The sequence below is a fragment of the Scyliorhinus torazame genome, chromosome 8 (assembly GCF_047496885.1).
Source record: "Scyliorhinus torazame isolate Kashiwa2021f chromosome 8, sScyTor2.1, whole genome shotgun sequence".
NCBI lineage: Eukaryota > Metazoa > Chordata > Chondrichthyes > Carcharhiniformes > Scyliorhinidae > Scyliorhinus > Scyliorhinus torazame.
This window is the reverse complement of record NC_092714.1, coordinates 128,635,278-128,660,139: the sequence shown is the minus strand read 5'-3', so window position 1 is coordinate 128,660,139 and position 24,862 is coordinate 128,635,278. Positions and strand designations below refer to the sequence as shown.

General features: G+C 46.6%; 1 protein-coding gene across 2 annotated transcripts in view; it reads right to left on the bottom strand.

The window, feature by feature from the left end:
* The window catches only part of sh3kbp1 (SH3-domain kinase binding protein 1), a 442,493-nt gene that overhangs the window by 162,172 nt on the left and 255,459 nt on the right, over positions 1–24,862 (bottom strand). For both annotated transcript variants that reach the window (XM_072514175.1, XM_072514176.1), the window contains exons 5-6: positions 23,896–24,025; positions 7,848–8,056 (exon numbers count right to left, since the gene is read on the bottom strand). In XM_072514175.1, the coding sequence (XP_072370276.1) occupies positions 7,848–8,056; positions 23,896–24,025 (339 nt within the window). The remainder of the gene's footprint in view (positions 1–7,847; positions 8,057–23,895; positions 24,026–24,862) is intronic.

The following is a 24,862-nucleotide window of genomic DNA, read 5'->3' as shown; positions in this document are numbered from 1 at the left end:
TTGCCCAGGCAGTAAATTACATAAACTTTGACACGGACCAAGCCCAGCAGCAGGATTCTCCACCAGGAGGCCCCAGGTTCGGTGGCTGATAGACAGCACGCATGCCGCCTTGCACTCACCGGGCCATTTGGGAGAGCCCTATGTCAACTGAAAGGGGTTCCACTCCCTGAACATCGAGCTCATGTGCAACCACCACCTTAAGATCATGTATGTGTATATACGCTTTCCAGGGAGTGTGCACGTCAGCTACATCCTGGGGCAGTCAGACATCCCCGGCCCCTTCGAGAAACACCACAGGATGGCCGGATGGCTCTTGGGGGATAAGGGGTACCCGCTTAGGATGTGGCTAATGATGCTAGTACGGAGGCCAGTGACCGGTGCGGAGACCCGGTACAATGAGGCCCATGCGGCCACGCAATCTGTCATTGAGCGATGCATTGATCTGCTCAAAATGCAGTTCCAATCTCTTGAGGTGCCGGTGGTGCCCTGCAGTACACCCACCGGAGGGTCGCCCGCTTTGTGGTGGTCTGGTATGCCCTCCACAACCTGGCAAGCAGCGGGGCAATGTGCCGGCGGTTGAGGGAGAGGAACATGTGGCCACCTCCGAGAAGGATGAGGATGGCGAGGTGGCGCCAGATCAGCAGGGGCTGGAGGTGATCCCAGGGAAGAACCAGAGGACCAGCCGGAGGCTGGAGGACAGGAGGCAGCGGTGAGGATCCATCAAGCCCGGTGGGCCAGGGAGGCCCTCATCATCACCAGCTTCAAGTAGGACATGGCCCAGTCCATCATCGACACCCTCACGCCCGCCCCCCCCCCCCCCCCCATTCCTCTCCCCCCCATTTCCCACCCTCCCAGGGTCTGCATTATATCAATCCAGGATGCTGGGAATGTGTCGGTACTGTCAGAGGGTCACTGTCAAGGGCAGGGCTGAAGTTAGCCCGCTGACAGCTGAGCGCTGGAAATCCTCAATCTATGACATAGTCTGACACCTTCCTGTCTGCTGATTGGGGGTGTCCAGGACCCCCATGTTTTATTGTGTCACACGTAATTGTCCACTACTGCCCCACTCTCCCCACCACCCCCAAATACACACTCCCACCTCCCTCCACCACCCTCTATCTACCACCCTTCCTTTCCCAGTGCCCTCTGTGATCATCAACGTGCTTAGCCTTCCTTGCTCTACCACTATGCACAGCAGAGGTGGAGGCAGCCTGCTGCTTGCCACATCCCGTGGCCTTCAATGGCCCTGGCGAGCATTTTTTGGCCAGAGGGCCCCAGTGCACTTTGCTGCAGATGCAGTCATGCCACCCTGTTCCGGGTGCTGACTGCGAGACACGGCGTCTTCAGCGGGGTGGAACTCGGGGGAGCAGGTGGCATGCAAAACCGACTGTCATATTGTCTATCTCCAAGAAGAGCAGTTTAATCCCTGACATCCAAGCCAAAATTTGACTCTCACTCAACATTAAAAAAGATTACCTGGTCAATATCACTGCTATTTGAGGAGGTTTGCTGTGCCCAAATTGGCCGCAGGCATCCCAATACTGCAACAATGGCTATGCTTCAAAGTACTTCATTGGCTTCAAGTGCTGTGAGACATCCAGTGGTCGTGAAAAGTGCTGTAGAACGGCAAGTCTTTCTTTTATTTTTTCACACCACCTAGCCCATTCTCTTGCTGGAATCCTTCTACATGCCTCTATCACCTGCAAGCTCTATCACTCCAATTCTGTCCTGACCAGCCACTCGCTCTACCTTCCAGAGACTTCAGCTCGTCCAAAATAATGCTGCCCATTTCCTATCCTACCACTAGGCCTGCTGACCCATTATCTGCTCTCACTTACATACATTTGCACTCAATCCACATGTCTTGCTTTTGGAATTCTAGTCTAGTCTTTAACTCCCTCATTGGTGTTGTTCCTCATTAATGGTGCAACCTTATCCAAGCCCTACTATCCCCTCCATGAAATCTCAGTCCTCATACTTCTCATCTCTTGTGTTTTCACCCACTCAATTTTTCTTTCCATGAGCAGCTGTGCTTTCAACTGCCCACCCCCTGGAATTCCCTCCTTAAATTCCTCTATCTCTCTCGTCTGCTTGTTTAAAACCACTCTTTTGATCTAGTTTTTGGTCACATCTTACCTATTTGGCTTGACACCCATTTTCCTACATTTTCTTCCAACTTTGTATATAATATTTGCTGCTCAGGAGACGGACTCTGCATGGAGAAAACCAATGCAAATCGAGTGATCTCCTTGCTAAGCATGTCTGTTCAGTATACAAGTGTACCAAAGCCTTTGGCTGTTTGCCACTTTAATTCTTGAAAATCACTCCCACTCCTCTGTACTGAAACTTGTACTGTACAAAAGAAGACTAACGCAACCTATAGGATCGGCACGCCAGCTTTCAATTAGGCACTTTATATTTATTAAAGATTCAATGTCATAGTCACCACTTCCATTTTCTTAGACAATAGGCGCTGGTAATGATTGTTCTGTAACCATTTAGCCCTGGATTCATCTTTTGTTTCCTTATTTGACCTATTACCACCCACTTTTGCCCTCCATTTATCATGAATCTTTCCCATCCCGTTTCCTAACTCTGTACTTGCTTAGGAAATTTGGATATTCTGAATTCACTCTCAGTGTACCCGAACAGGCACCGGAATGTGGCGACTAGGGGCTTTTCACAATAACGTCATTGCAATGTAAGCCTACTTGTGACAATAAAGATTATTATTATTAAAATGGTTACATCTTTAACTTATTCAAGTCCTGATGAAAAGTGACAGAGCTGGGATGTCACCTGTTCCTTTCTCCACAGATGCTGTGAGATCTACTGAGTATTTCCAGAATTATCTGTTTTTAATTTCACAATTCCAACATCTGCAGTATTTGGCTTTGCATAAGGAGCAAGAACCCTAGTCAATTTTCTCTTTCTTAACCCAGGCATGGGGAGATAAACTTTAGCATCCTTTCCATAACTCCACTACACGTCAATGCTCTATTCTGAGAGCTTCTTGCCCTGTAAGCATCAGTTACTGATTATTATAATTACAGAAGTATGTCGTCTTTCACGATTTTAGCCTATAATGGACAACACTTCCATTTCAAACCTTCAAAGTCAAATAACATTTGTCTTGTGAACTTAAACTTAACGCAATTCAGATCTGTCGCAATTGGAGGAGGGCTCAAAAACAAACTTTCGACTACTTCAACAGAATTCAAATGCAAAACCTGACAGCAGTTTATCAATAAAGGGGAGATTTCCTCGTTGGAATTTGTGCAATTTTTTAATAATTCTGTACCCATAGTAGTGAGGAAATCCCCCAAGGATACTGCTATAAAAGATGAAAACAAGCTGTACTAATCTATTAACAGCATTGTACCTCCAACTGTGTACTTTTAAAATACTGTGAAGTAAAATGGATTCCCTTAAAAGTGTCAAGAAAGCTGTGGCACACCATATATGCTCTCAATGTTAGCAAACTGAGGATCATCCTCCAAGAGTTTTGTTTTTAAATTGCCTATTATTTTTTTAATTTAAAAATGTCATCTGAATAGCCAAGAGTGGGTACAATTATGTACTTTTTTTTCAACACAACACAATTTAATACAAAAGTAAAATCAAAATTCTGATGAAAAGTCATTGAACAGAAATTTAAATTCTGTTTCTCTTTCCACAGAGGTTGCCTGATCTGCTGTGTATTTCCAGCATTTTCTGCTTTTACAACAGTTCAATAATCGTTCAAGTATCTTGAAGCAGGCAGATGGCTTGCAGAATATCCATTTATAAAACAAATCTAGAGTTTGACAATAGGAAGTCAGTTATTCATTTGCTGAAAATCTGACCAAGCATTTTATTCCCATGCAGTATCTGGAGAAATTTGCAGATTTAAAGAAGTAATCGGCAAGTCAAAGAAAACCCAAAGTTTAGCAAAAATGGGGGGGAAAGATTACAGATAATTTCAGTGTCGATTCTTTTTATCTAAATCCACAAAACAATTTTCATCTGAAAATCCTATGAGGAATTAGGTTTGCATTTTAAACCCTCAAATGCAGTTTTGATTCCATTATGAAATACTTCCCTTCACTTCTATTGGTATGTGATGGGTGGATGGATTAGTTGGGACGGAGGATGGGAAAGAATGAGGGGTTGGAAGAGTCTACATTATATTCACTTATTAAATTTGCAGTAGTTTAACTGAATTCTGTAAAACTGAAGTCCAATAAATTCAAGTGGATCATAATTAGCTGATAACTGCATGTATAATCAAAAGGCTTACATTAACCAAAGCTTACAATATTCAACAGAAATTTAAGTAATAAACAGTTTTCTTTTATAAAATATGCACACATCAAGAGTGTGGTGGATTTAAAAACATTAATGATACTAGTATGTTTGTTTGGTTCTGGAACCAAATATAACTGGACAACTTTATTTACAAAATTCTGTCTCCGATTAACTTCCTCATTCCTTACATTGTCCTGACCAGAGTTTTGAGAACTAAATTCTCGATTGTACAAACCTCTCCAAGAAGACAGAACAGATAATTAAATCATTAGAAATGTATTAAGATTACCTTCATTGTGGCAATATTCGTTCCTGCGAACGACGGGGAGATAAACTGAATTCCTAGCTCATAAATTGCTAGAGTGTACGGCTTCAGAAGCATGACTGTAGTGAGTCATATGCAAAACCACATGAGTTTCAAACGTTCTCTGAAGTGGAAGGGGTTAGATAGCAATGTTTACAACCAAAAATACAGTGCAAAATTTCACATGTACAAGGACAACACCAGCTCTACCTGGTTACTACCTCTCTCGACAAACCACCTGTTACTAAATCAAACTTCATGTCCGACATTCAATGATGGATGAGCAGAAATTCCTCCAATTAAAAATTGGGAAAAACCCTGTTGCAAACTCCACTCCGCATCTACCAACTTCATTCATCTTCCTGCCAACTGTTTGAGACTGAACCAGACTGCTTGCAATACATCAAATAGATAAAATCCGTACTTTTACTAAGACCGGTCCAGCTAGGGCAGCACGATGGCGCAGTGGTTAGTACTGCTGCCTCACGGCGCTGAGGACCCGGGTTCGATCCCGGCCCACTGTCCGTGCGGAGTTTGCACATTCTCCCCGTGTCTGCGTGGGTTTCACAAATTTTCTTATTGTCCTGGTCAATATTTATCCCCTCAAAAAAATGAAACATTCATCCCATCGCTGTTTTTAAAAAAAAATGTATTTTATTACAAACATGAATCAAAACTGGTTACAACACAAACACCCCGGGAAACATACTTCCTAGCACTCAACTATACAGTCTACAAATTCCTCCCCTTTTTCACCCCCCTCCCCCTGCGACGAACAGCTCCTCAAATACCGTCACAAACATCCCCCACCTTTTCTCAACCCCTCTGCAGAGTCCCATAACTCGTATTTTATCTTCTCCATCTGCAGGAAGTCATACAGGTCACCCAACTAAGCTGCTATCTCCCCAGTGGCGATGCTGACAGCCACTCCAGTAAAACTTGCCGGCATGCAACCTGAGAAGCGAAGGCCACAACATCGGCCTTCCTCCTCTCCATGAGCTCCGGCTTCTCTGAAACCCCAAATATCGCCACCAAAGAGTCCTGGTCCACCTCCTCCTCCATTATCTTGGCTAAGAACGCCAACACCCTGCCCAGAATCATCCCACTTTTTCGCAACCCCAAAACATATGCATGTGATTCGTCAGCCCCTGCCCACACCTCTCACACTCATCTGCTACCCCCTGGAAGAAACCACTCATTCTTGCCCGAGTCTGATGCACCCTGTGCACCACCTTAAACTGTATGAGACTCATCCTTGCACAGGAGGTCCCGTTTACCTTCGCAGTGCCTCACTCCATACTCCCCAATTGATCTCCCCTCCCAACTCCCCTACCCATTTCTCTTTGATCTCCACCACCTGCTCACCTCCCTGCACCCCCCAGCCTTTGTATATATCACCAATCCTTCCGGAAGCAGCAGTCGCTCCAGCGGAGTGTATCCTGGCAACTTAGGGAACCCCCTCCAGACCTTTCGCGCAAAGTCCCTAACCTGCAGATATTTGAACTCACTCCCCCTCAGCAGCTCTACCCTCTCCCTTAGCTCCTTCAGACTGGCCAACCCTTCCTCCAAATACAGATCCTTCACCTTGGCCAGCCCCATTTCCCTCCACCTCCTGTATACACTATCCACCTCTGGGCTCAAACCCATGATTCTCGCACAGCGGCATTAACACCGACATCCCTTCCGCCCCAAGTTGCTTCCTCAACTGATTCCATATATTCACCGTGGACTGCACCACCGGGCTCTCTGAATACCTACTTGGAGCCATTGGCAATGCTGCCATCACGGTAGCCCTCAAACTAGACCCCTTGCAAGATTCCTCCTCCATCCGAACTCACTCTACCCGTTCTTCTTCCCACCACCGCCGCACCTAATCCACATTCGCCACCCAATAATAATGAAGCAGGTTCAAGACCCCCCCTGCTATCCCATCGCTGTTTATTGGACCTTTCTGGTTGCAAATTTACTCCTGGCCTTCCCTTTAAATTACACACTATTTTGACTTGTACATCCTTCATTGTTGCTGGAATTCCCTACCTAAAACCATCACGAGACCACTGCAGCAGTTCAAGACAATTGTGAACCACCTTCGCAGGGCATTCTAGGGATGGGCCAGGCCAGCATTATCCACATCCAGAGAAGAAATTTTAAGAACAACACTTCCTCCAAGAAAAAGGAATAGTGACCAAGTTAAGAAAGAAAGGTCTTGCACTTATAAAGTACCTTGCATGACCTCAGGATGTTCCAAGATGCTGCACATCCACAATGGGTTCATTTCCAGAAATAGATGAAATTTTCCTTCAAAGATTTAATTATTCAAAGTCCACACAATGCTCATACCTTGTTGTTGGATTGGATTCTACATATGTGTATTCTAGTAATGTAGCTAATTGAACCTCCATCCTTCAGGAAAAAAATACAAAATTACAAATGCATATTTTATATGATCAAATTTTCAAATTTGTCTGCCTATTTTCATGTTCATCAATCATAAATTAAATCTGACCACATAAAATATGTTTGCTTCACACACCGACGCACGGGTTTCCCGGCGACGAGGGTGCTGTCACCGGGAAATCCCTTTGACGACGAGATCGGTAGAACCTGCTGGCGGGCCGCCTCCACCGCCGAAAAACACCCGGCGGGGTGGTTGGTAAATCCCGCCTTCAATTTCCATTACAGATTAAAAAGAAAATGACAAATGCAGAATATTTGTCAGAAAAATGTAAACAATGAACATGCACAGACTAGTAGTCAGCATCTGAAAGAGAAAAATATAGTTTACGGGGAAACCCTCCATCAGATCTGACAAACAGTCTACTGTGAAATGCAAAGCCTATTTTTCTCTTGTGGAGATAATACTAACTGACCTGCTGTGTATTTTCAGTTTTAATTATTCGTCGGTAATTCTGCTGGGGATCATCAATGCCAACCTTGGTCAACTGCTGGCTTGATACCAAGGCAGTCACTCTCACTTTATATCTGGAATTCAACTCTCTTGTCCATACCAATTTTTAAGGTTGCCTTGTACGCCTAGCCTATTGTCCTCTTCCTTTACGATGCAAACAGATACACATATTCATAACAAGTCAGCTATTGCTTATCAATTTTTCTGTAGGCAAGGATACACAACCCAGCGCCGAACAGTACCTGATATTAATCGAACAACATTGAATTCAATTACAGTACATGTTCTTTTAAAATCTATTACATATATATATATATATTAAAAAATTATATAATTAAGAGCATTTACCTTATTAATAGTACTGTTCTCAAGTTCTATTTCCATTGATCTTGGTCTCAGTTTGATAGGTTTATCTTTAAAAATGTCTCCAAAGCCAAAACCTTTAATCTTTTTTGGCTGAATTTCTACTGCCGTTGCACTATTTGATCCATCTGATGCCAACTTTACGCCAATCCCATTTGGAGCATCTTGTTCAGGGCTTTCTTGGTCCTTAACGCCTAGAAAAGCATTAAACAGTTTCAATAAAGGGAAAAGAATACTGCTAGCCAATTTCATCATAAGGATAAAGGTATCAGTGCTGAATCTAATCACGCTTTCACTCCTTATGCATGTTGCCCAGGGAACAGGAACATAATTTTCTCCTCCCTATCCCAGGATGGCAAGACCAATTGCAGCAACCTTACTAGTAGGCTGACCTGCAGCTCATACTGGTGGGAGGGGGAGGGGGGAGGAGGCTTGATGGGCCAAATGGCCTCCTTCTGTACTGTAGGAAATCTATGATTCTATATTGCAACAAAATACAGGTGCGATGGTGGCGGCCAGGGGACAGGTTAAACTTATTGATTAAATCATGTGGAACTAAGCGAATTATGCTGAAGATTTTGAGAGTGAAAATAGATGCAATGCAGACTATTACCATTCACTAAAAGGCAGCAATCTACAAAGCAAAGCAAACAGATTCTTAAGCTTGTTAACAAGTCTGTATATTGCAAGTCACCATCACACTGAAGCTAGAGAGTGCTCTGAGCAGGTGACATCTTGCAGAGTTACCATGGGCTGGATTCGCTGCCGGCGGGATGCTCCGTTTTGCCGACAGCCCCGACGGCGTGGGGCTGCCCCCCAATGAGAAACCCCATTGACCAGCCGGCATAACGGAGCATCCTGCCAGCGCAGTGACCATATTTTTGGTCCTAATCACAGTGCTAGAGAAACAATTAAGTCTTGCAGGTGGCACAGAGAAGGACCTCTGACTGACTCCTAATGTGAAAAAACTGAATGAGAGATGGTGAGAAAAGATTTGACTTCAAGGAGCCGAATGAGAGGACCTTTATATAGAGATGTTCAACATACTAAATGGAAAAGAACAGGTCAATCCTGAAGATTGTATCAAATTGAAATATGACTACAGGACATAAGCATCTTAAGAGAGTGTGGTCAAAAAATGGTTAATAAGGTAGAGACAGACCTTTTCAGTCAAGGTGAGGAACATAGGGGATTTAATTAAAGTTTGGCAAAATATTAATGGAGAAAACAACCTGACTTAAGACGGACAAACTTTCAGGATCTGATGATTTGTCCTCAAAAGTATGAAAGAAAGTGATGAGAAACTCAGTTGCATTGACCAGAATTTTACAAAGCCCTCCAAATTTAGGAATTGTGCCGTTGGTTTGGGAAACTGTAAATTTCACTTCACTGTTTAAGAGAGGGAGGGAAAGAGGGGAAAAACAAATAAAACTAGACTTCTCAATTTAATGCCGGTTGTGGAGAAATGACTAGAATCCATTAAAGACAGCAATTGAGCACTTGAACAAGCATGGGCTGATCGAAACGTATCAGCATGGATTTTCCCCCCCCATAAATTTAGAGTACCCATTTCATTTTTTCCAATTAAGGGGCAATTTCGAGTGACCAATCCACCTACCCTGCACATCTTTGGGTTGTGGGGGAGAAACCCACGCAAACACAGGGAGAATGTGCAAACTCCACACGGACAATGACCCAGAGGCGGGATCGAACCTGGGACCTCGGCGCCGTGAGGCAGTAGTGCTAACCACTGCGCCGCCATGCTGCCCGAGAGTCAGCATGGATGACCAACTATTTAGACCAGATCACCAGAATGGAATGTAGGGGAGTGTCCATTTATGCTATTTTAGTGGAAACCAAAAGGCACCCAAGAAGGTTCTGCAGGAGATTTTATTGCACAAAAGTGGATAGATGGGTTTGGAGGCAACTTTCGGACATAGGATTAGAAGTAGTATACAGCAGAGATGAAAATTGTTCTGCACCAGTTTTCAGGTGCGGCGGCTGAGATTCACAATCCACTCATGCCTGGTCCCCTTGAGGATACGTTATTTGCTGGTTTGTAGCCTGTAGCTAAGCACAACTCACACTGCTGACTAGCTGTATGATCAACAAGGAACCTAACCAATTTACAAAGCTAGCACATGTTCCAGCTCATCTCTAGCTCTTAAAGACAGCGCATTCCTCTTGAAGAGAAACTACATTGGCAGGAAGGAAGTTGCCGCACAATGCTAGTACCATAATTTGAAACAAAGGAAAAAGAGTACCAGTACAGAGAGAAGGCTGCCACGTTTATGAATTCAGTAGTGGAGGCCTTAATCATGGAAGGTACGTTTCCCCGGGGAGGCCAGGAGAGACATTAAGGAACATCCTCCAAAGGGAATGGCAGCAAGTGTTTAGGAAGGTAAATACAAGGAATCTGGCGGCAAGGACACAGCAACAGTGGCAGAAAAAAATCTATTACCTCATATGTCAAGGTCAGTGAATGCATCTTCACATGTTATTCTAACCCACCAAATCAACCTTTCATGCTGCTAAGTGCACCACCAACCACGTCACTCACCCACCAGCAGTGCCTAGCAATCAGGGCTCAGGCCTTGCATTCAGATACTTCAGCCCACCCATCTTCCACCGATAACAGCCTCTCACCGACTCCACATACCCCCAGCTATTCAGCTGTGGAAGGCACGTCACCCAAACACATCACAATACAATCACTGTCATTCTTCCTTCTTTCTTGCAGGACAAGGTGACATGAAATAGAAGGGAGCTGAGCAGAAGCAGTAGAGAACAGGCTAAACCGCATCTCCTAAGCCCTGTGAAGTTGGTGCTGCCCAACATGGGTCTAGCTGAGACAGATCCTAGTGCATCTGATGTCCTCAATAACATTGAGGATGAAATTATGTTACTGCCTTATGCTTCTTCTCAACTCCCATTTTACCCTCACCCTACAAGCTGGTAGTGCAAGCTGTAGATAGTGTGATCTGGGACCTTTTGCTTGCTTTGAACCCAACCTTCCTATTTTCAGATATTCAAGGAACTACTGCCACAATAGTCTTAGATCAGAGAAAGCAGTAACACCACTTAAGAGACAATTGATCTGATGTACACAGCCACCAGTTCAGTTAATGTGCAAACTTTAGAGGTGAATATATAGTTGGGGTCATCACATAGTATGTCGCTGGGCATAAATAGGCTTCAGCCAGGCCAGGAGAAAGAATAGCACAAGAGCTGTTTCACTAAAGGGCAAAATTGCAAACAAGTGTTGCCACATAGGTCTTAAATTAGGACATTGATCAGACAACAAAAAGAACACTAATGAGGATGCACATCAAGATGCTTGGTGCATTGGGAGGTCTGCCAGCCAACCCCGCTACTGTCAAGAAGCACAGAGGATGTGGTTCCAACATGGCAAAGGGCATCATGCAGAACTTGAAGCCTCTCCTTTCAGTATGGCAGTGATGGCCAACTCCACGACAGCACTTGCCAGCTTTAATGTAGCATCTGATGGTCGAATTCTCAGGCGTGCAGAGGAAGCACAAACTGAGGTTATGAGATCAGTGCTTGCTGCCATGCAGGCTCAGACCTTTGTCATCATGGTCGCAGATCTCAGGGGAATGCAGACTTCGCGTGGCATTAATTTGTGTTTCAAGAGATTGCTAGGATTGATGCGGTGTCAGTGAAGAGAGTGGCAGTGGCACTTGGCAGCACAAACTTGCTATCCTTGAAGGAAGATAACATTCTTGCTCCCATCACAATACGCTGCCAGTACCATTGCTCGCTAGCCAACCCAGGTTGCTGCTGCCCATGTTAAGATGAAGCCCGTGGCCAGGTCTTCCAGGCTTGCAGCCTCTTAAGGGCATCTGGAGTCTCGCTTTCTCTCCCTGTGAAAGTCAGCAGCCTTCAAAGAGGCACAGGGGTAACACTGGGTAGGTGTGCCATGTAGCATGTGGAAGTTATTGCCTAGCATCCCAATCAGTGATGCCTGGACACTGTGCCTGAACACTGCAGGAAGCAACAACATGAACGCAACCAACATCGAACACCCAGGGGCTGGGCCCCAGCACCGGGGACATTCCGTGACCAGAGGGTGGGTGAGTGCATCGGGGAGGGGACCAGCGCTCACTCCAGGTAATGTTATGTGCGGGTGTCTGGGATACAGCGTCTGGGGTCCGGTGACCAGGTGACCTCGCTGCGGCCGGGGTGCGTGGAAAGGGCCTGTCAGATGGGAGGGAATATTGGGGGGGGGGTGGGGATGAGGAGCAATAAGGGACTGGTCGGCCTCGGGGTGGAAGACACCACTCAATCTCTTCAATTCCTTACAGATATTACACAAGCTGGATGATATCGTGGGCCCCGCGGAAGCTGCCCTCACAGTGCTGCTGGCAGGCCAGGTGGAAGCAGCAGCATCAGTAGAGAGTTGAGGCGGCGGCCCATGTGCAGGGCCCTGTCCCACACCCTGAGGACCCAGCTGCCCATCAGGCCAGGGAGGGACCCAAAGGAGAAGAACGTCAATGGCCCAAGGTATACAGGCGTCACTGGTCTTTCAAACAGATGACGGACAGTATGTGCTCCACCTCAACAAGTGAACGGTGAGGCATCTGGATCATGTCCTCATGGATTTGGCACCACGTGGAGGAGGATACCCGCTCCCGGTGGCTGTCAAGGTAACTAAGGCCCTGAACTTCTTCGCCTCCGGATCATTCCAGGGCTCGAGCAGGAACTTGTGCGGCATCTCACAAGATACAGCCCATAAATTCATCCGAGAGTTCACGGATACCCTATTTGCCTGGGCAGCAAACTATATAAACTTTGACATGGACAAGCCCAACAGGATATCCGCTGAGGACCTGGCTAATGATGCCAGTACAGACGTCAGTGACCAATGTGGAGACCCGATACAACAAGGCCCATGCGGCCACCTGGCTGTCATTGAACTATGCATCAGACTGCTCAAAGTGCGGTTCCAATGCCTCGACCGCTCTTGTAGTGCACTGCAGTACACCCTCCAGAGGACCGCCAGCATTGTGGTGGTCTGCTGTGCCCTCCTCAACCTGGCACCGCAACAGGGCGACATACTGGAGGTGGAGGAACATGCAGCCACCTCCGAGAAGCAGGACAAGGAGGCGCCGGACCAGGAGCGGCTGGAGGACCAGCCCAGGGAGGACCCGCAGGACTAACCTGAGAATGGAGGACAGACAGGCAGAAGTACCAACAGTACAGCATGCTCGGGAGGCCCTCATCCTCGCCCGCTTCACATAGAACATGGCTTAATCTCATTTCCCCCCCTCTCCCCTCATTCCTCCTCCCCCCCCCCTTCCTCCTCCCCCCCCCCCACCCTGCTATTTTGCTCCCTTCCGCCCCCGTACCCCCTCACTCGAGGGTTATGGGACTGTTCCGGGGCTGTCCACGGGTCACTGTCAATGGCAGGGGAGTGATGATAAACCGCTGTGAGTGGAGCACTGGTGCTCCTCAATCTATGCCATAGTCTGACTCCTGCCTGTCTGCTGAGTGCTCGCGCATACCCATCACCTGCACATGGTGTGCCTGGAGGGGCAGGGGGGGGGGGGGGCTGTGCCAACCCACCTGTGTGGCCCAGTGGAGGTCGTTGATCTTCTTACGGCACTCAACGCTGGTCCTCCTGGTGACACCTTCCAAGCTGACGGCCACTGCCACTTCCTCCCAGGCAACACTGGCTGCCCTGTGGCTGACCCACCAAGCCTCGCGTGGGAACAGGCCATCCCATCTGGTCTCAACCATGCCCAGGCCTGGCCAGATAGGCATCCCGAATTGTGGGGCTGGTCTCCTCGGTGGCTTGGCTGCAAGCTGAGTCGGGTTTGCTCTGCAGGATCCGTTTAAGTGCAGCTCCCCGTTGTTGGTGGGAAGCTGGCGGGCATGGGCCCGGCGAATCATCATTTGCAGCATGAAGTCCATGGCGCCTCGTTAAGTGGAGCAATTAACATTTAACAACGGAGACAGCCTCAACAGCTCAAGAATCGGGGGAAGCTCATGTCAGTTCCCGCTTGCTACCACACTTCGAAAACGCTCCATTATATCATGCCCTTGATGTCCTCCCTGAATGATTGCACAAACTCAACAAAGCCCTCCAAAAACAAGTCACAGTACGTTCAGTTGAGTGTGACTAATATGCAACACCTCATGCTTTGAAATCACGAGTTACATCAGCCAGGGTGACAGTTTGATCTCACAATCAGACCATTCCTGGCATGCCTGGCACACTGGAGCCTCGCTTTTCACCATTTATAGATGACTTGGACAAGAGAGTTGTAGAATTACACATTCAAGTTTGCAATTGTCACTTTGTTAGGAGGCACACAGCTGAGTGATTGGGAGCAGGATTTATAAGTGATGGACAGACTAAATGAGTTGAAAAAACTAGGAGTTCAATCTGGTAATGTGTGGGGTCACTTACACTGGATTTAAGAAAGACGAATTGTATTATTTTCTGGGTGTCAAGAATCTAGGAGTTGCGAAAGAGCAGAGATTTAAGCGTCTAAGTATATCATTCACTAAAAGCTATGTCATGGGTACAGAATGAAATCAAGGTGGATAAAGGAAGATTGGCTTTCTCTCAACGCAGTTACCATTCAAAAATAAGCAAGTAATTTTCAGCCATATACAGTCTTCAATGGGCCCCATCTGGAATACTGCAATCAGTTTTGGCCAATAAACCTCAAATCCGTGATGCTTTGTTGAAGCATCAGAAAAGAGGAGCCCAGCTTTCTACAATTCCAAAGAACTTTGTCGTGTTATATACTCTGAGATAACACAGGCTGCAACTGGATGCAGCTTTAACCAAAAGATACTCCAGACCTTAAAGTTGTTCAATCTGATTTACTGAACCAGTTGCAGTTAGCACAGTTCTCTATGAGTTCGACTCTCTGCTAACCTAAGTGTGGTTACTCTGTCTGACTGAACCAGACAAGATCTTAGCCACGTGCTGGAGGTGTGATACTGTACATACACCCTGACTCACTCTGTAGATGTTCATCAGTGGAAAGAGGTGAAGTGTGAGTGCCGAGTGCCTTTTATAGTGAGATACACCCAGAGTGTCCTGTCTGCTCATTGGTCATGTCCTGTTCTCTGTGTTCATTAGCTGCCTGTCTGTATATCATTATCTGCATATCATGACATCTCCCCCTTTTTTCTTAATGTTTTGTTGGCACATGGGAACATACTTACATGTGGTGGCATATATTAACATATTTACAAGCGGTGGCATATGTGAACGTATTTACATGTGAAGACAACGGTCTAATGTGAGTAAACAGAACATAGCAAACAAAACAAATGTTCATAAGGCCAGTCTCCGGGGCTTGCGTCTGATCCTTGTCGATCGCAGGAGAGGTGGCGGTGGGGACGACGGCACCTTTACAGGTGGGATGGAAGCCTGACTGGTGGCCTCGTAGTTTGAGGTATCAGGAGGTGGCAAAACAACTGACGGAAACGGAGAAAAAAAGCGGTTGCGGGCAGGCAACTTTGCGCAGTGCCGGTCTGTTTTGTCGCACAACAAAACCATCGGCCATACGTACAACATATGAGTGGGGCGCAGCCTGTCAAACAACGTCAGCTGGAGCAGACCAGCCACCATCCGGCATCTTGATCCTGACAGTGTCTGCTGGGGATAACACGGGCAAATCGGTGGCATGAGCATCATAGCCCTGCTCTTGCTGGTTTTGGAGCTGCTGCACCTTCTGCAGCACCAGGAGGTGATCCAAGTTGGGCACGTGTATGGCTGGAAGTGTCGTACGCAGGTCCCTGTTCATCAGGGGTTGAGCCGGCGATGTGCCAGTGGACAGTGGGGTCGCCCTGTATGCAAGCAGCGCAAGGTGAATGTCAGACACAGAACCTGCGGCCTTGCAGATGAGCTGTTTCACAATGTGCACCCCTTTTCCAACCTCCCCATTGGACTGTGGATAGTGTGGGCTGGAAGTGACATGTTTGAAATGGTATGACTTGGCAAACATAGACCACTCGTGGCTGTTGAAGCACGGGCCATTGCCACTCATGACAGTGAGTGGGATACCATGCCTGGAGAACATCTCCTTACAGGTCTTGATGACGGTCCGAGATGTGAGGTCTGAGAGCTTCACAACTTCAGGGTAATTGGAGAAATAGTCAATAATCAACACGTAGTCACGACTATTCGCACAAAAGAGGTCGATGCCAAACTTGGACCACAGGGAGGTCTCGATTTCATGCTGCTGGAGCATCTCCTTGCTCTGCGCTGGCTGGAAGCGTTGACAGGTCGCGTTGAGGACCATGTTCGAGATGTCCTGGCTAATACCGGGCCAGTAGATAGCCTGCCTGGCTCTGCATCTGCATTTCGACGCCCAGGTGTCCCTCATGGAATTGGCGGAGCATCAAGCTCTGGAGACAGAGTGGAATGACAATCTGGTCCAGCTTGAGGAGGATACCATCAATCACCATCAGGTCGTCCTTTGCATTGTAAAATTGTGGGCACTGCCCTTTCTGCCAGCCATTGGTGAGGTGGTTCATGACACGCTGAAGAGGGGGTCTTTGGCGGTCTCCTCGCGGATACGAACCACCTTCTCATCAGACGCCGGGAGGGTGATAGCACACAGCTGCACCTGTGATTCAATCTGCCGGTTGATTTCCAGCGGTTCACTAGGCAATGTAATGGAGCGGGACAATGCACAGCGATGATGAGCTCCTTGCCAGGTGTGTACACAAAGTCAAAGTCGTACCTTCTGAGTTTGAGGAGGATACGCTGCAACCGAGGCATCATGTCGTTCAGGTCCGTGTGGATAATGTGGACCAGAGGCCTATGATCCGTCTCGACAATGAATGTCGGCAGGCCGTAGACATAGTCATGAAATTTGAGAATGCCAGTGAGAAGACCCAGGCATTCCTTCTCTATTTGCACATATCTTGTTTCGGTGGGCGTCATGCCCCTCAATGCGTTGGCTCCCGTTGCCCAGGATGAAGTGTCATCGCGTTGAAGCAGCACCGCACCAATGCCATCTTGGCTCGCATCTGTCGAGATCTTCGTCTCCCTGCCTGGGTCAAAAAATGCCAAGACGGGTGTAGTGGTGAGCTTGGCCTTCAGCTCCAACCACTCTGCCTGATGTGCTGCCTTCTACTCAAAGGCAGTGGACTTTTTTTACTAGGTTTCGTAGGGCTGTGGTGTGTGAAGCTAGGTTCGGGATGAACTTGCCCAGAAAATTGACCATGCCCAGGAAGTGCAGCACCACCTTCTTGTCTTCAGAGACTTTCATGGCTTTGATGACCTTGACCTTGTCTGTGTCCGGGCGCACGCCCTGCTGAGAGATCTGGTCACCTAGGAACTTGAGTGTCGACATGCCAAAGCAACATTTGGACCTTTTCAGCTTCAGGCCATTGGCATGGGACACGGCGGAATACCTGCTGGAGACGGGAAATATGCTCTCCAAGGTTCGTGGACCATATGATGATGTCGTCCATGTACACACGAACCCCTTCAATGCCCTCTATCATCTGCTCCATGATGCGATGGAAGATCTCCGATGCCGAAACAATGCCAAACGGCATGGGATTACAGCAGTATCTGCCAAACGGTGTATCAAAGGTGCAGAGCCTTCTGCTGTACTCATCCAGCTGGATTTGCCAAAATCCATGTGTCGCATCTAACTTGGTGAAAAAACGAGTGGGTGCCATCTCACTGGTGAGTTCCTCCTGCTTCAGGGTGGGGTAGTGATCACGCATTATATTCGTATTGAGATCCTTGGGATCAACGCAAGTGCGCAGGTCTCCCGAAGGCTTTCTAACACATACCATCGAGCTGACCCAGTCAGTCGGTTCGGTTACCTTGGAAATTATGCCCTGTTGCTGATGATCTTTGAGCTGTGCCTCCAGGCGCTCCCTCAGTGGAGCCGGGACCCGGCGTGGTGAGTGGACCACTGGCTTGGCATCAAGTCGTAGCAGAATCTTGTATCGATATGGCAGCGTTCCCATCCCGTCAAACACATCCAGATACTGAGCGAGAATGTCGTCAATGCCGGCCTGAAGATCCACATTGAAGGATGTCGTTGTGTAAACCTGCTGCACGAGGTTCAGCTGCTTGCAGACCTGCGCGCCAAGTAGGGATGCCCTGTCTGGCTTGACAATTTCAAAACGTAACCATGCATGGGTGCTCCGGTTGGAGACGAATTGATGGCAGGCTCCCAGTGCCGTGATGGCATTTCCGTTGTAGTTTAGGAGCCTGCAGGCTGCTGGAAAGACCTTGGGGGGCTTCTTGCTGCGTTTGAAATCTGACTATGAAAGGAGGTTGGCAGAAGCACCTGTGTCCAGCTTAAACTGGATGGAGCAGTGGTTGACCTGCATCACCGCACGCCATTCGTCTGCTGAATCCACAGCGAGGATGGATTGAATTTGTGAGGAGTTGGATGTGGCATATTCACATTTGGTATTGATGTCCACAATCGGCAGAGTCGAGGCATTCTTCCTCTGGATCCATTATGCTGCCAGGATCAGAATCCTGTAATCGTTGTTGCACACTCTGAACGCGCCGTCGTCGGAATTGGGAGCACTGGCCCCTGACTCGTGGTGCAGACCTGCACAAGGCTGCATAGGGTCCAGGCTTCCCGCAGTTTAAACTCCGCCTGCCTCTTGCAGGGCAGTGTTTCTTTAAGTGGGCATTACCGCAGTTCGAGCACGTCATGATGTTGGCGTCCTGACGCTCTGCGCGACGTCGCACATGCGCAGTGCGGGTGTCGTCTGCTTTGTTATCCCGTTCGCATCGCACATGCGTGGGGTTCCAGGAAAAGCACGCGAAATGGCCGCTTTCATCAAGCTGAGGCGCTGCATCCGGGAGATGACCTGCACACACTCTGCTTCGTGGGAGGCAAGTTTCTCATTTTCAGCCGATTTGCACTGGGCATAGCGATTATTGATGTGCTCATGCACTGTGCATGTTTCAATCGTAACTGGTAGGGTCATATGCTTGATTTTTAAGAGCTGCTCTCTCGGAGGATCAGAGTGTGCTCCAAAAACGATTTGGTCTCTGATCATGGAGTCAGCAATATCACCAAAGTTGCAGGACAGCGCTAGCAGGCGGAGGTTAGTTAAGAAAGAGTTGAAAGATTCATCTTTACCTTGTAGACGCTGTTTGAATATGTAGCGCTCGAAGATTTCATTGGTGTCCACTTCACAGTGACTGTCAAACTTGTCCAGGATGGTCTGAAGCTTTGTCTTGTCCTGGCCTTCGGTGAAGTGAAAAGAGTTGAAGAGTTCGATGGCTTGATCACCCGCTGTTGAGAGGAGAAGCGCAATCTTCCTTGCATCAGACACACCCACGGGGTCTGAAACTTCGATGTACAGCAGAAACTTTTGCTTGAATGTCCGCCAGTTGGTACTGAGATTGCTGGGGGTCCTGAGCTGGTGATGAGCCTGAATCTTCTCCATGGTGCCGGGATACATTCGCTGGTTGTCACGGAACGGACTGAGGTAAACCACCTAGATTAAGCAGTCTCCTGGTAGCATGTTGTGTTATGTACTCTGGGATAACACAGGCTGCAACTGGATGCAGCTTTAACCAAAAAATACTCCAGACCTTGAAGTTAGTTCAATCTGATTTATTGGACCACTAGCACAGTTAGCACAGTTCTCTATGAGTTCGACTCCCTGCTAACCTAAGTGTGGTTACCCTGTCTGACTGAACCAGACTAGCTCTTAGCCACGTGCTGGAGGTGTGATACTGTACATACACCCTGACTCACTCTGTAGATGTTCATCAGTGGAAAGAGGTGGAGTGTGAGTGCCGAGTGCCTTTTATAGTGAGATACCACCCCTGAGTGTCCTGCCTGCTCACTGGTCATGTCCTGTTCTCTGTGTTCATTCACTGCCTGTCTGTATATTATCTGTATGTCTGCATATCATGAGAAATTTCACCTTGGAAATACATTATGCAATTTCACCAGATTTCACCAGACTATCAGGGCTAAAAGGGTTAAATTGTGAGGAAAGTTACAGAAGGATAGATACAGAGAAACTTTCCACTAGTGGGGAGAATCCAAAACAAAAGGGCATAATCTTAAAATCTGAGCTAAGTAATTTAGGAGTTCAGAAGATAGTTTCTGCACAAGAAACAGTGGAAACAAACTTTCCCCAGTAGCTTGGAATGGCTTCGGCAATTTAAATTTTCAAGACCGAGATAAATATATTTTTGTTGGATAAGGCTATCAAGGGATATGAAGTAAAGTCAGGCAATTGGACCCATGGTACAGTGAAACATTCTTGAGGGGTGAATTATATACTCTTACTGGTATGTTTCAATATGGCATAGGGAGAAAGTAGTAAAATATTTCTTCAGTTCTGATCTCTAGAAACATTTCTTCATGCAAAAAGTGATCAAATACAATGGTCTCCGAGACGGGGCAGTTTAATTGCTGCGAAGAGGAAAATCACGTTTTTACAGAAGGATGAGCCGAATGGTCTCCTTCACCCTTCCCCCTCTTGCCTTTGACGAGTACTAACTTTCAACTACCAGCAGCTTAAACAATTGGTGAGGTTGGATCTAGCTATATGGAAGTAACAATGTTAATAAATATCTTAATTTATAATCCAGTGTATAAAAAAGGATTTCTACATGTTCAAGGCGTATACCGTAGATTATTGACAACGATGCAAGGAAAACTACATGGTAATAGACAAAATTAAGGAACTAGAACATGCTTAATCATACCAAAAACCACACACAATTTTAATTAAACAATATAGAATCAAATAATGATGCTGAACAGATAGGGGCTTTTCGACTCATCAGGTTTCCATTGCACCTTTGAAAGAGCTACCCAATTAAGTACATTCCTCTTTTCCAGTAACCCTGCAAATGTTTTTCCTTAAAGTATATATCTAATTCCCATCCAAAGTTATATTGAATCTGCTACCACCATTCTTCCTGGCAGAGTATTTCAGATCATGACAATTTCTGTGTAAGAAAAATATTTCCAATGTCATCGGTTTCTTTGCCTATAACCTTAAATCTGTCCACTGTCTACCAACCTTCTGTCACAGGAACAATTTATCTATATTTCCTCGATCAAAACGGTTTGCAATTTTGAACAACTCTAAAAACATTCTCTTAAGGTGTCACGGCGGCACAATGGTTACCACTGCTGCTTTACAGCGCCAGGGACCTGGGCTTAATCCCGGCTTTCGTTTAGCATGTGTGTGGAGTTTGCACGCTCTCCCGCTGTCTGCATGGGTTTCCGACCAGGTGCTCCGTTTCCTCTTGAAGTAGTCCAAAGATATGCAGGTTAGGTGGGTTGGCCATGATCAATGGTGCGGGGAAAAAGACATGCCAAGGGGCAGCAGCTCAGGGGCCGAAAAGATGACAAAGGCAGCAAAAGCCTTGAAAGAAGGAACAAGGAGATGGCAAACTTGTGGGGTGGCAAGGCCCCGGCCACACCTGAACGAGAAGGACCGCCAGGCCATATGCAGGACTCTCTACCCCTATGAACGGATGGAGGGAGCTCCTTACACAGGAACTCCAGGCACTCAAGGAGGCCATTAAGATGATGATGAGGGCAACGATCAAAGTTGCAGTGGAGGAGGCGCTGTCACCCCTACAGGAATCACTAGAAACGGCAGGAAGGTTGCTGGAGACTTAATACGCAACGATCAGGGAACTAGAGAAGGCCTCGAGTGACCAGAGCGACCAGATTGCCACACCAGAGATAGAAATGGCAAGGTTGGTGGCGATGCAAGGGAAAGTCGAGGATCAGGAAAATCGGTTGCGATGCCAGAACCTCCACATAGTGGGTCTACCGGAGGAAACCCAGGGCAGGAACCCCACGGAGTATGTGGCCCAGATGTTGAGTATCCTGGTGGGAAGGGAAAGCTTCCCCAAGCCCCTGGAAGTAGACAGTGCCCACAAGTCACTCCAGCCAAAGCCCAAGGCCATGGAACACCCAAGGGCCATCATCACAAAGCTGCACCGGTACCAAGACCGGGAAACAATCTTGAACTGGGCTAACAGACAAGGTCCTGAAAGTAGGAGGGTCACTTGATCCAGGTGTATCAGGATTGGGGCAGACCTAGCCAAGTGCTGAGCGGAATTCAACAAAACTAATGCAGCCCTTTACAGGAAATATTACTTTACCTCACTGGGGGAGTATGAATTGGACAGGGCCCACCGGTCGCACCAGCCAAAACCAAGAATGAATGAACCACCAAGAGCTGTGGTCGTCTATTTTCACAATTTTCAAGTGAAGGAGGTGCTGAGGTGGGCAAAGCAGAAACAGGAAGTGGGGTGGAACGGCAATGGTATACGCATATACCAGGACTGGACGACGGAGCTGGCAAGGAGACGGGTGGCCTTCGGTCAAGCCAAGTCGGTGTTGTTCAAGCGCAATGTGTGAAGCTGCAGGTCATGTACAATGGCAGGGTCTATTAGTTTGTGACGGTGGCATTTGTGAAGGCAGAAGGCCTAGGACCGGACTAAATTTGGACTTTGGCGGTTTTTGACTGAGTTTTTCCGTTGTTCTTTTCTTTTATGGGTGTTACGGTTACCTTTTTTGTGTAATAGAGGTTTGGGCCGGGGTGGTTTGGGATTTATGGTAACAAAGTGGTTTATAGGGCGCACTTAACGAAGGCAAAGATGAGCTGGCTGTTTGAGGGGGTGGAGGACAGTTGCGAGCAGCGTGGGAGGGGCCCACCAATCATGTCTGGTCCTGCCCGAAGTTGGAGAAACATTGGCGGTCGTTTTTCAGCACCATGTCTAAGGTTCTGCATGTGGAATTGGAGTCGGGTACCCTGGAGGCCATAGTCAGGGTGTCAGACCTGCTGGAGCTGCAGACAGGAGCGTGGGCAGATGTTTTGTCCTTTGCCTCATTGATTGTTCGTAGGTGGGTTCTGTTGGAGTGGAGGTCAGCTTCTCCCCCCAGTACTTCGATGTGTCTGGGGGATTTAATGGGGTTCCTGTATTTGGAGAACGTGAAAGTTACTGTGAGAGAGGTGGATGTGGGGTTCCACCAGAGGTGGGGCATGTTTGTTTTACATTTTGGAGACCTGGTTGCTGTCAAGGGATTGGGGGTGGGGTGGGGTGGGGGGGGGGGGAGAAGACGAGAGAGATTGTGGACTGTTGTAAACAATGTTAAAATGTTGAAAATTTAAATTAAAATATTTTTTACAAATTCTAACAGGACTAAACAGGGTAGATGCTGGAAGGGTGTTCCTGATGGTGGGTGTGTCCAGAACCAGAGGTCACAGTCTGAGGATACAGGGTAGGACAGAAATTAGAAATTAGAAATGTCTTCACCCAGAGTGGACGGTCTGAGGAATTCATTACCGCAGGAAGTAGTTGAGGCCAAAACATTGTAGGTTTTCAAGAAGCAGTTAGATATAGTACTTAGGGTGAAGTGAATCAAAGGATATGGGGGAAAGCGAGATTAGACTATTGAGTTGGATGATCAGTCATGATCATAATGAATGGCATAACAGCCCGAAGGGCCGAATGACCTCCTCTTGCTCCTATTTTCTATGTTTCTACGAAACACAAAATAAGATTGACCAGTCAGCAATATAAAGTTCACCTGCTCTTTATGCAGTAGAGCAAATGTTTTCATGTATAGTTACTTGTAAAAACTTCTGAAATGGAGCAAAAGTGGAGTTGGTTGGAACAGATTGAGGTTAGTCATGGATTAAAACTGAATTTCATAAATTTTGTGATGAAATTTCATAAATAAATTTTCTCAGCTACCAAATCATTTGACTTCTCTACCAGAGGGTCAGACTTATGACCCAGGCATCAATTGCACAGAAGAAAAACACTTTCCATCTTCACTTCCCTATCCTTGGAGAACAAAATATATTTTGATAAAAATTTCTGGTAATAGAATTGCAGAAACTAACAATAATCTTTTCTGAAGCAATGAACTTAGATTACAGAAGGACAGCATTGGTAGACCACAACACTAGAGCATGCAGGTACTTGTATATTTTGCTCTTTCTAACCGTAAAAGTAGCTAGGGGATACACAAAATGAACTTTTCGGAAACATATTTTCTGAACCTACATGTTTTTGACGTGGTATCTTCTTGAGTGATGGCTGTTTCCTCTTGTTCGTTAGGAAGCTCTTTAATGAAATTTGAGGGAAACATTCCACTTTTACCATTGAGGACACCTTCCCACCAGCCTTCTTCAACCTTAAATTAAAGTCACAAGACACATAAGAGACACATTCTACCATCAAATCTAATTTTTTACATTAACAAGCAAAGAAAAATTAAGTCAGTTCGCCTTGGAACAGATGGTTAATTATGTATGAAGAATTCATCCTTGGGGAGTTAACTTTGCAGAGTGACTTCAGCAGAAGTACAAGGGTTGGAATCCAGCCATAACATCAACAAGATCTTTAAACTTCACTACAACAGTTTACATGAATGAACTGTTGGAATTATAGTGTAGCAAACATCAGCATTCCAGCTGCAGTTCATGGCCAGACAAGATTAATACTTTATTCTGCATGTAGATGATTGCTTTTGTTCAGAAAGGATGAAAACATTTTCATTTTATAATATACTATCCATGGCTCATGTAAACAGCTAACATTCAGAAAAATGCTAAGGCGGAAGTGGAAGAGGAAAAGGTTGGAGCGTACATGCACGCCAAATCCACAGATGCAAACAATAAACTGATCTTTTTTTCCCTTCGCCCAAGGGAACATGGAGATAAGCATGGAAACTGGATTTTATGAAGTTACACTGGAGCTCTTAGTTTTGAGATTTTTTTTGCATTGGTGTTAAAATTAGTGTTTTAATGTAGAATGGAGATTTAGATATCATATCCTCTTTGTCAGGGCAAAACTAGAATTAAACTGGATCTCTTTGGGATCAAACTGGTTGGAAGATCATATGCCTGACTTAAGAAAATTGGGAAGATGTTAGTGTTCTGTTGCAGATGTGGTAAACTAATAATTGAGCAATGCTGATTGCAGTACTCCAGGGATCTATTGACTATCGATCTGTCTTAGCAGATCAACT